Source organism: Acipenser ruthenus, chromosome 9 (genome assembly GCF_902713425.1).
Source record: "Acipenser ruthenus chromosome 9, fAciRut3.2 maternal haplotype, whole genome shotgun sequence".
Lineage (NCBI taxonomy): Eukaryota > Metazoa > Chordata > Actinopteri > Acipenseriformes > Acipenseridae > Acipenser > Acipenser ruthenus.
Window position 1 is genome coordinate 42,326,812 of NC_081197.1, and position 12,971 is coordinate 42,339,782.

Genomic DNA, 12,971 nt, shown 5'->3' on the forward strand with positions numbered 1-12,971 from the left:
ATACAAAAGTATCGCAAAGTACTGTACAGTACATAGCAGAAAAAAAGAACAAACCACAATACATGTGTATAGCATGTCACACATACAACTGCCACAATCAGACCATTTAAATAACAGGTTTAATCACCAGTATACACATAATACAAAAGCAGCAGCTTTAAAGTTACACTAAGATAAGAAAGTTAACAGGACAAAAAAAAGATTTGAGCTGCTTCCATTTGTACTGTTTTTGAATTACTTCTGAATACTGCTCTATATTGATCAAATCCCTTCTACTTTTGTATTCATTTTTTTGCAACATAGAGGATTTTCAGTTTGTTATATTGTTTTAGTAAACTGGGGAGGCGCAGTTATTTTTTTCATAGCTCAGGGAGGCTCACTATGACAGAGTTTGAGAACCACTGCTCTAAGGCATATTTGCAGTTTTTTTTATATTACAGTTGTGCTAGGGTGGTATTGAATAACATGGATTTATGACACCAAAATATAATGACAGTGGTGATATTATACTGATTTAATTCAGGTCTCTGACTGATTACTTCAGCTGTTAAACGCTTGAGGGTACAAGTGAGATAGATATGGTGAAACTAAATTCTGCTGTCTTTTAACTCTCACTGGTATTCTCTTACAGGGGTGCAATGGCAGATCCAGCACACAGCAGTAACTCACTGTCTGGTTCTGTAGTCAGAATCCTACTATTATAGTTATTTTTTAATCTTAAACATATAAATTGCTTATATTACAAGAGCAGACTTGGGCAATGAAACCTTTTCTTGGATGCCTAAAATTCTTGTTGGTGGCCCAAAAGCACCAGGGATCATGCTCACGTGAGGCTAAAGTGAGAGCACCCCAGACTGTTTGGTCAGGACGACTAATTTAGCTGGCTTATGGAAGCTAGATTCCATGTCTCTTCTGTCGAGGAAATTGAAGCAAGCTCATCTTACAGTGCATGCCCTGTGTGTGTGTGCCTGGAAAGACCAGGGTAGGGCTTTACATAACAGTTATGTTCAACAGAGCCAGTAATGGAGCTGATGGCTTATGAAGTTAATCTCCGTTAGATTCTGCGTCTAAGGCATTATGTTACTGGGGCTCATTCCAGCTCCACAAACATTGATAAAAACTCTCCCCACTGATACATGTTTCCCAATGCTATCTATCTGTCCTCTTAACTGACGGCTCCCTTCCTGTAATGATCTTAAAGTAATCTGAAACGAATGGCTCTGTATTAGTGCATCATGATGTGTGTGTGTTTAATGGGGCACATGATGACTATGTAGAGGTCTTTTCTCTGCTAATCTGCCATGCCGGCTGTACATTTTCTTCAGTTTAAACTCAGAAATTAGTATTCCTTCAAAATATAGTGCGGCTGCGTGGTGTGCAGGGAGCCCAGGTTTGCGTCCTGGCTGTGCAAAATCGCTGGTCTTCGTTGGAGATTCTGCAGGGAATGTCGCATTGGCTCTGGCATTCTCTTGCGTCAGGGAGGCAAAAGCGGCAGGGAGTGTTGCACTACAGCAGACCCTACTGGCCTGGTGCCTGGTAAGCTCAGGTGGACACCGGTAATCCAGTAATTCGCTGGCATCCACGTTCGAATTCCTGGCTGTACAAGAGGAAACACTCAGACATACAAATGGTTCACACACCATTGCTTTACTAAGGTAACTTGTCTAAAAATTCTATCCAACCTTATTTATTAAATAACGCACCAAATATAGAACATGATCATCCATAACTTAAAACACTCAATAATGCTGAATCTAGAACTAGTGTTGATACTAAAAAAAAAACTTAAATTCAAAGACAAAAGTTCATTTTAGTACAGAGTAACCCGCTTAAGTGTATAGCCTATTTTTCATCAATATTTATACACTTAAACGGAGTATACACTTAAGTGGGATGGTGATTCCCAAATCATATACAGTACAGTAATGTACCGATAAAGGAAACATTATGCTACAGTCCTACGGGCTGGATTTGTGAAGCGATGCAAACACAAGGACCCGTTGACATTCTATGGGTTTACGTTAATCACAATAAGTCAGGCTGACAATTAATTACAGTATTTCACTATAATCAAATATGAAAACAAAACGATCAGTTTATAACATATTTTATTTAAATGGAAACTACATGCCAATTTGAACAGAAATTATTACGGATAAAGGCTTGGTTTAGTTTAACACATCGTAGTCCTTCACAGCAGTTTGTTAACCATTTAACTGTCACTCAATGTGGCTGATTTTAGAGGAACAAAAAAAAGCTATATATTCCAGTTGCTGACACCTGGTAAAACAAACGTTGCAAAAAATTAAGAAATAGATGCTAATTTTAAATCGCCATAAAAAATATGATACGATACAGAAAAAGTGTCTCCAAAGCGGTTATATAAAATAATAATAATAATAATAATAATAATAATAATAATAATAATAATTGTAATTTCCTTGCTTGAATATATCGCTAATTTTCTACTGTTGGCATCTTTGCACCATGCCCTTTCAATAGTGTCCTCTATCTCATAAACATGCTTGTAGATTTTTTTCACGTACTCCAGTGATTTCCAAACTATGGCGAATGGTTTGTAGAACAGTCAGTGCATCGCAAAGTTTTGGTTCAGGTAGGGCATCCTCCTCTTCCTCTTGTGGCATCTTGGCATTTCTAGTTCTCTGACAGTCGCTTGCTCATTATCATCAACTTGCACTAATGTTTCAAAATCACAAAAGCTCAGTTAACTGTATATAAGTATCACTGCTATGCAGTAAAACGGGAATATACACTTATAATATTACACTTAAACAGGGCAAATTTCATAATGTATCAATGCTAATAGTTTGGGATTTTAATGTTTAATACACTGAAGCGGTATATACACTTAAACGATATACACTTAAGTGGGGCAGACTCTATTTCTAAATTCAGTACTATAGAACATTAAAATAACACTGGTTCTGTATTTTCAAATTGGATTTACCCCAAGGTTGATATTTTATTGAAACACACATTTTAAAATGACTGCAAAATGTTAGGTATGCAGTATTCACAACCAGCACTGTAGATGGGCTTGTTAGGAATACAGTTAGCCGATAACTGATTGAAAGGATTAGAAAGAGATTGAAGACAGTGCTAAGAAAATGGCTAAGGAGCTAGTATAGGGGCCTTGTAACTGGAAAGTTGATGGGTTGACTCCTGGCTTGATGTTTTCGTCTAAAATGAGAGTGTATTAGGGCAGGCAAATACTTCAATGGTAGGAAAGAAATTGCCACAGGGACCTGGAATTAGCATTTTGGTCCCATAGCGCCAGCTGGAAATGAGCTGGACATCCCAGCAATGTATTCCTCTTGGGGCTCAGTGTACCAACTGCTGTCAGCTTTGAGAAGTGGCAGTTAAGTGGGTCACAGAGGAGATCTGTTTTTGTCTTTGGATTAACGTTTTACTGTCAGAGTTTATCTGTATAGTCTATATTTATTGGTCATAACATTTGTATTGGGTTTTATAAATGTAGAATTTGTTCTGGGGGGGAAAAAAAGTTTGGGTTACCTTGAAAGAAGAGTGACTCAATCTGGGTCAGAACTCATCCAATGCCCCCAACATGGCCTTAGCATGGGACTTGGCTACATTACTGGAGTATATTCAATATGTCATAATACTGGGAAATGTGCACAAGGTTATTTTTGTAGACCCATGAGTACTCTGATGTTAATCTGGTTAGTTTAAACTCAGAGGCCATTTTCAAATGGAAAATACCTTCTCTTTTCAGTTTTAAATTTGAATCTGGAAACTTTATCAGGTTGCAAATGACTCATCAAAGTATATAGCATGCAAGTGAATTGAATGCTATAAGCAAGTACTTGTCTTGCTGTATACAGGAAAAGCCAAACAGAAATGTAATACCAAGCTTTCAGCGATGCACAAGAACCCTGTTAATGGGTCCGTAACCCATTCTTTGGAATCATTTGAGATCTGTCTGGACTGCAGGGAAAAAGGCCTGAACTTTAGCAGGTATGGGTTTTAGCAGTTGACATAGGCAACAGAAGGAGAAAATCAATATGTCTAATCGATTAGTGACTGTATCATTAGACAAGGATATTTTGTTATCTCTAGGATACAGCTGTGGTTTGAGAAAACGCAAGGGACTGTAAAAGCCAAATGGAATGGATGACTAAGTTATCGAACGCTACTGCCAGTCATGGAAATAGTTTGTTAGGCCTAGATGATATTGTCATTCAGAATACTGGTTTAAATGTATTGACTTGTTTTAATTTCAGCGCTTGATTTGTAGTTGATTACAATATATCACTGGGAACAGATACCGAAAAAATGCAGCAACTCTCCGTACAAAATATGTAATACTGGCAAAGCAACATTCCATTTTGTAGTTGTGAGTGCCAAGTATAGTCAGACTCAGGTATCGGTACACCACTGCTGCTGTGTATCTTACAGCTAACTAGGATCAGTTTGTGGTTGATACTGATCTCAGTGGTGTTGCTCATGCTTGTGTGTTTCAGAATGTTCCACAGCTCCCCTGCGGCAAAGCCCTCTACAACTATGAGGGGAAGGAACCCGGGGACCTGAAATTCAACAAAGGAGATGTCATCATTCTGCGCAGGAAGGTGGACGAGAACTGGTACCATGGCGAGCTCAACGGCAGCCACGGCTTTCTGCCAGCCAGCTACATCCATTGCATCAAACCCCTCTCGCAAACCCCACCTCAGGGCAAAGCACTTTACGACTTTGAAGTCAAGGACAAAGACCAAGACAAGGACTGCTTGACATTCACCAAGGTAAAACCAGTGCCTCCAAGTCTTTATATCTTGGTGAGGGAACCCTTAATAAAATACAGTAGTAATGGCAAAAACACAATAACATGCAAATCTTGCTGTTTCTGTTTTTTGTTCATCCTCTTGTCTACACTGCAGAATACTCTACTATTGTTTTGCCCTCTGCAGCTATGAGGAATACTGCTGTAGAATACATTGGTATTAATTATTATAACTACAATCTATTAACATAGTAAATAACAGTATCCTGCATATCTGTATTACCACACTTTAACTATGGTCAGGGATGCAGTAGCCTGATTACAGCATGAATTCAGAATTGTTTTGAAATAGCAAATGTTGTAACATTGGGCCTAATTCACCAAACTTTGCAGGCCGTTTTAGGAAATATTTTGTTAATGAATTTGTTTTTAAAGCCCGTTGGTATTAATTAAATCTTGCAGTGCATTAAACCTTTTTTTTAGCTGTTCAGAGGGTTTATTTTTTATTCAAATTTGTCAAAACAGTTTTTAATCTTAAGAGGAAGTTTATCCACACAAAAAAATCCTTAAAACAGTCCTTAACGTTTTGTGAATAGGTCCTACTATCATATTTTGACAATGGTATCAAAATGGTATAAACCAATCTATTGTAGTTCCATATTGGTAACAGTGTGCTACCGTATCAGGACTACTGTGATAAATTTGGTCTGTTAGTGGTTCTGTTTGATTAATTTGAGTTGCAGCATTCATATCACTTTGAACAAGAATAATATCCCTACTTGAGATAACCACTATATTTTCAGATTTTTTTCAAAAGTTGGAAGGTACTCTCAAAAACAAAAATGTTGATATATTTTAGACCTAGAGAACTGGATTACCACAGAATAAAATCTACTGGCCTTGCTGATTGATCAGACTGCTGAACAGGTGCTTATATTTCAAACCCTTGCCTGGTATACCGCTGGAGAAATTGCTGTTTTCACCTTGAGACGTGTTTGTCATTACAGCTTAATTAAAAGTGTAGCAAGTTTAATTAAACGCAGTCACTTGCATGAAACTGCTTGTCAAACTGATACTGTGATAATTAGGTTCTTAAAAAAGCTATGCTTAGCATTCATTTTTGGAATACAGAATAATCCACAAGATAGCTATTTCGCACACTACTCTAGAGCTGATGTAAAAACAAGCTTTATGCTTTTGATTCAGGTTTACAGTATACTGTACATTCTACGGTTTGGGAGCTAATAGCAGCAGAGATACCAAAAATGTAACAAAACATATAGCGATAGATTTGGAAGACCCCAACATGTGAAAATAATATATTACTTAACAAAAAAAGCCAATTTAGTCTTGATGAAGACTGTCAGGTGTCTGCCTTAGTTGACACAAGTCAAAGTAAGATTAACAGTAATGTACTTATAAAGGCCTTATGCATAGCCTCTCATGTAGTCACATGGCAAGCTACAAAATACATTTTAAAATAACATTATTTTCATAGGGTTCAGTTTAATACAACAATGTAGACTGGTAAGGGCCCCTGAGCGCCATTACAACCAACAAGTGTGGTTTTTGTATAAGTGTCACCTTTTTTCAGAATTTGGAGGCCTTCACAAATCGCTTGCCAGCATTGGCATCACGCTTAAGTAAAGCAGCTAAATGTTCCAAATAAGTAAAGGTTTGTATTCCTAAATCTGCCTTTAGGCAACTTTTGACTGAAATCCAATATGACAGCTGTTGTACATTGCAAACCCGTAAATGTGTCTTATTCATAGATGAGTTTGCAAGCTTGCTCTTGTTGGCCATTTAGAATGCATGCCTCTTACAAGTGGCAGAGCAAATCTTAAAATTAGAAGTGCCATTAAAGCACACAAGCTTCGCTCAGAAAATGCGTTTGCTCAGCTTCGGAATAATTACATCGAGTGCAGAAGAATAGGAGTGTCAATAAAACTTTCAGCTGTTTCTTCGATGATAAAAATCAATCCTGTTTGGCTGATTTTTTTTTTTTTTCCAATAGCAGGGTAAAAAAGATAAATTGTGCTTATGTGTATGATTTATATTGTATTGACATGGTTTTAAAATTACCAGTGTTATTCCATCTCCCATAATGAAGTATGGTGATGGTGATGAATCAGTCACTGCAGCATTTTAAACAACTTTTACATAAATGCATTAGATAATCAAAGGTCAAAGGTTAGCAGGTAAAATGTGCTGATTGCTGGAGATTCTTGGAATAATGATGTTTCTAAATCTGTGTTGTGATGATTGTGATGGTGGACAGCCACCCCTGGGAGAAGGTAAGATAGAACCTGGAATATAGTCTGGCAATGGATAGCAATGATAAACCAGGGCTGACCATGTTATAATACAGTAGTTTATGGTTGAATCTGATGTAACACGTTTTAAATATGATAAAACAAATATTGCACAGTGTATTATTGAAATAATGTCTGTATTAGCAGTAGCTTAATAATGTTTACAGCAGAATACCATAGTAAAGGGCAGTAAACCATAGTAAAAGCTCAGTAAACATCAACATCAGAAAGATCTGAGAAAAGATGCAGGCCAGAGGCTTTATTTCTCTTACAGTGATCCAGAATTTAATCCAAAACAAAACATTTCCAGGGGGAATCTCCAGCACATTATTTGTATTTAAAGGCCTCAAGAAACTGAAAGGGATTTCCTATGAACCAACAAGAGAAGTAAGCTCATACTACACCTGTGCCTTCTTGACTGTGTGCAAGCCTTTTCCGTTTCACATTGAAGCTCATTTCCTGCACTGTGAGAGTGTACAATAATAGTTATCCTTAAGCACTAATTTGGGAGTCCCAGCAGTTAGAAGCCTTTAAGATTAGGCATGTGGGACAAAGGAAAGTTAGTGACAGATGGCAAGAAATAGTGCAGGCTGCTTTTAAATTCAAGGACAATCAACACCAAATGTCCCAATGTCCTGTGAAGAAGCCATAATATAATTTGTGATCTTTGCAGTTTTAGTTTTTAAAAGTATGTGAGTGGGTGGGTGGAGCAGGAGGGACGAGAGTTCTTTAGGGGTTGCTGTGATTGAACCGTGGCAATCCGGGGAGAAGGTGGGGCACTTTGTTAGAGTGGAAACTGACAAAAAAAAGGTTATTCTACTTTGCTTCTCTTGAAAGGAAAATAGGTTACCAATTGACGCCTGGTCCGTGTCCTTCTTTTGGAATAGCACAGAAGCATGCCCTTTCTTTAATCACAGACTTTTTGGGGAAATTCCGAAGAATCCGACCCTTCCTCACCAACTATGCTACCCAGCTCCTGGTCCAGGCCCTGGTACTCTCCCGCCTAGACTACTGCAACTCCCTCCTGGCTGGCCTCCCTGCGTCCGCCACCCGTCCGCTCCAGCTCATCCAGAACTCTGCTGCTCGCCTGGTGTTCTCTCTACCTCGCTTCGCCCACGCTACTCCACTACTCCGCTCGCTCCACTGGCTCCCGATCACCGCTCGCATCCAGTTCAAGACTCTTGTACTAGCCTACAGATGCCTTGATCAGACTGCACCCAGCTACCTCCAGACCCTCATCTCTCCCTACACCCCCACTCGACCTCTCCGCTCCGCCTGCACTAGAAGACTGGCTCTACCTCCGCTACGCTCCCCTGCCTGCCGAGCCCGCTCCTTCTCCACCCTTGCTCCGCAGTGGTGGAACGACCTTCCTACAGATGTCAGGACTGCCCAGTCCCTGACCACATTCCGGCGCCTCCTTAAGACTCACCTCTTCAAACAGCACCTGTAGAACTCCTCTGTTGTATCCTGGGACACTATCACCCTTCATTTAAATATGCTTTATTTTGCTCTTATCTGCCCCCTATTTTACTGCATTTAATCCTGTACCTCAGAATATTGTAATCTGCCAAGTGTTTAATCTGTAGTATTTTGTACTTAATCATATCCTGATGTAACTATCACTATTTAATCATATCCTGATGTAACTTTCACTTTTATCTGCTGTATTATTGAATTGTGATTTGTCACACTTGAGAATTATTGTATTTCTTGTTCTTATTGTATTACTTGTATTGTAACACTTGAATGTATTTGTATTTGCTTGCGATTGTAAGTCGCCCTGGATAAGGGCGTCTGCTAAGAAATAAATAATAATAATAATAATAAATTAAAAAAAGGTTTAGTATTCATAACACCGTTATTTCTTTAGAGAGTTTATGAAGATTACTTTTGGTTGAGTAAAATATTGTGAATTGCGCCTAATGAGAATGTGTATATAAATGGAAAACTGAATAGGATGCTATATGCTCCAAGAGTGGTCAGAGTGGGTAAAAATCAGCACGCATCATACCCAGCACACTATACTATATATTTTTGTAATATAACATTAAATTAAACAGTATAGTTGATTTGCATTTGATGTAAATTCTACCTGATACAAGCCACCTGATAAACTATCTGATACAAAGACATTTTAGATGGCTGTATCACATTACATTTTTTCCATCAATAAAAGTACCACATATCTGGAAAAATATCTGGAATGATCCACTGTTGGTGTTTTCAAGCAATGGTTCCTGACTGATAAAGCTCTAGTTCTAATACATTGCACACACTGTAACATACTGTACCTTCGCTGGGAAGGCCTGTGACCATCCCCAACACAATATCAAGGTAGTGACTAAGAATGATCCACGGTCTTCAGGTTCAGAGACCAACTCACTGTCTTCTGGACTTAAAGAGTGGGCTATGTTTAAGGAGTGGACAATGTCTTTATTTTACTCAAATTGTTTTTTTTTTTTTTTTTTTTACCATCAAGGATGAAATTCTTATTGTGATAAGAAGAGTGGATGACAACTGGGCAGAGGGAATGCTGGGAGATAAAATTGGAATCTTCCCTATTCTATACGTAGAGGTAAGGACTCATTCTGTATCAACATATTTTCATGAGGACAATACATTTTATTGCTGTGTGCTTATCAGGAAACCATTACATATGTTTTTCATTGTAACAAACCATGTAACTAGTTCTAACCTTAACTGATTTAGGACATGAGTTTTATCTGTAGCCTTCTGGAAATGTTCACATTTTAACCAATAACTACTGAACTTGTTAGTCTCGCTCTGGTATTTACAATTCATCTTCATTTCAATCTGTAAACACAGTGATTGTGGTTTCTCCCTGCAATGCCAAATAAAGTTTTGTATAGAGATTTTCCATTTACTGACTCACAGTTGCCAGAGGGGGCAGAAATTACAGTCACAGATACATTTAAAATGTCATTGAAAGCATAGGCCAGATATATAGTTGTATAGCCAGGTAGATGATGTAATGCAGTGATAGAAAACTGCAGAAAAAAAAGGTTTCTATAGCTAACCTATACTAGTCTGGCTGATGAAAGAACGACAGAGGGCAAAAGGAGTTTAAGAATGAAATAAATGAGTCATTACATTGCCATAAAGACTTCAGTGTGTGAGGTGATTTCAATGTTATCGACATACAAGTACGTTATTCTAGAGGAAAGGAATTGCATGTGCCTGGGTTTATGAGCCACATGTCAGTTCAATAGTCTTGTAATAAAGGTCTGTATTATTTATTGATTAATACCTGCAACAGTGATGAAGGTGGCAGTCCGACCTGAGAGGTCAGATTATGGCTTGGAGCGATAATGGAAAGAATGTGGACCAGTAAATTGGCAGCGACAGAAGTTTACAGTAGGTCTTTTAAGAAATGTTATTAATCATTTTTAAAACTAAATGGGCTCCAGACATATGAGCAGATTGGCTAAAAACGTGTACTATCTTTAACCTGGAATAAATGTGAGCTCTGAATGGCCAACGTTTGTCTTTGGTCTGTGTGGGGAAGTTACAGTACATTACATGAACAATAAATTTCTCAACACATTTTAAATAAAAACAATCAAAGCCAAAGTATATCTCCTGTGGTCATTTTTACATTTTAGATGACTTTATACTGTATAAAACGTGTATGTTTTGTTAATGCTTTTATGACTACTGCATAATATCTCATTAAATATTATTGCTGGAACCAATATCCCAATAGTCGATCAAATATTTTTTGACATGTATTTGGATACAAAAATCAGATTTTCGTATTCGCTAGAAATGACAAAAATACCATGCACTTATTTACAGTCGCACCAGAATTTGCACAACAGCTTCAAAAAATGGATAATGAAAAAGAGCTCAGTGTGATATGTGAGATTAATACATATATATATAAAAAAAAAAAACACAAGATCAACACAACTGCTCTTGAGCCTCTATATAAAAGTTTTAGACAGCAAAAAGTAAACTAACTAGATTATACGCGCGCACACATAGTGATCTCTATGGAAAGTTATCTAGGACAAAAATGTATTGTGCTGGTTTAGAGCGAGCCAGAACCTAATGGGACAGAAAAAAAGGCAAGCACATAATTCTGAAATGCCTTGCTTAAACATTTCCTAACTTGCTGAAAATGTTATGTAGTGATTTTTATCACAGGAGGCTGTGTGGTCCAGTGGTTAAAGAAAAGGGCTTGTAACCAGAAGATCCCTGGTTCAAATCCCACCTCAACCACTGACACATTGCGTGACCCTGAGCAAGTCACTTAACCTCCTTGTGCTCCGTCTTTTGGGTGAGACGTAATTGTAAGTGACTCTGCAGCTGATGCATAGGTCACACACCCTAGTCTCTGTAAGTCGCCTTGGATAAAGGTGCCTGCTAAATAAACAAATAATATATAGACTGTATATTGCTGGTAGAGTGCCACTGAACTGTCACAGAAGCACCTGCCAACTGAGCAGCAGCCAACTAAAATGACGGCTGAGGACCGCCCGGAGGCATACCTCGGACTATTTTAGGCCTTGGCAAAGGCCAATCAGTGGCCCTAGGATCGATGGGCGAGCTACCTACTGCCGCAGTTAACCAGGGAGGCACCAAGTACACCAAGTCATCGTCCCAGATGGGAAGCGATGTGGCAATCGTGGATTGGAGAAAAAGCGATTGCACTCAGTAACCAAGGGGGTGTGGCTGACGGTACAAAAGGGGACGTGGCCGAGCGAACTGTTCCTCTTTTTATGGTTGCGAGAGAACCGCTGAAGGAGATTAATAAAAGAACAGTGAGTGTTTAGTGTTTCTTTGTTTTGTTGTTTCTAATTGTACTCGTTTGTTCTTGTTAGATGACTAAAACGTACCGGGAGCTGTCACCAGCACCAACCCGGACAGCCAGAAGTGTAGCGTCCATTGAGACAGTCGAGGCAGCCGCCTTGGTAAAAATCAGCTAGGTACATTTAAAAAAAAATAAAAAATAGTACAAAAATATATCTAAAGATATTATTTTTTTAAATAATGTGCCCACTTACATTTTTAAGAGTGGCATATAAATCAACATGTTTTCATATTATTATTATTTTTTATTTGCCTTTTCTTCGTAACATTGTTGTGATCTTGGGCTGTATATAAATTTGACAGCCGGGGTATTGAAACTTCGAGCCAAACAGATGTGTTCGCTTCTCGTTCTCATTGGTCAGTTTCCCTAGTTATGCCACGTGTAGCTCCAGAATTGGATCCAACATCTGTTTATGACTCTAGTGAATTCGTATCCGATCCCATTTTTTGTTCTCGTTAGTGCAGCCAGCCCCTGGAGCAGCGGGTAGTCCCGTATATTATTTAGTGGATGGTTCGGTACAGTACATACTCAAAGATTAAACGAATAAATTAATCTGTAACACATTTCTTTCAGAAGTCAGCTCTGGGTAAGAATGTTTAGTGATTGTATTTATTATATTATTATTGTTTTTCTGCTGATAGTCCTGTGCAATGTGATATTTAGCTGTGATACGTTTTTATAAATCTGTGTTTTTCTTGTGCAATGGCAATGCCTTCCCCCTCCCCCAATGTAACGATTTGTAGCTGTAGTACTTTTCATGTATTGTATTTGATGTCGTGGGCTAGAAGAATTGGAGGTAATTCAATTTATAAATTCACTGTTTGGCAACAGCAGTTAAAATAAATTCCAAGGAAGTACTGTTTTAATACCAGTGATTTTTTTTAAATTGTTGTCGGCAGCTTTAAAAAGCTTGTTCAGTGGTACAACGCACTGGATACTAAAGTAAACTGCAGTACGTTCCAGCATGAATGTGACAGCACGCCTCGTTCATCCTTGACCTCTGTACGTCATAAGCAGTTTAAAGTATATTTACATAAATTTAAAGCAACATTGTCTGTGTTGATGATTA

The 12,971-nt window shown here is 38.3% G+C and overlaps 1 protein-coding gene across 1 annotated transcript in view; it reads left to right on the plus strand.

Annotated features, from left to right (window-relative positions):
- The window catches only part of LOC117405327 (E3 ubiquitin-protein ligase SH3RF3-like), a 130,148-nt gene that overhangs the window by 78,918 nt on the left and 38,259 nt on the right, over window positions 1–12,971 (plus strand). Inside the window, exons 3-4 of the mRNA XM_034008291.3 lie at window positions 4,503–4,778; window positions 9,548–9,643. Of these exons, the coding sequence (XP_033864182.3) occupies window positions 4,503–4,778; window positions 9,548–9,643 (372 nt within the window). The remainder of the gene's footprint in view (window positions 1–4,502; window positions 4,779–9,547; window positions 9,644–12,971) is intronic.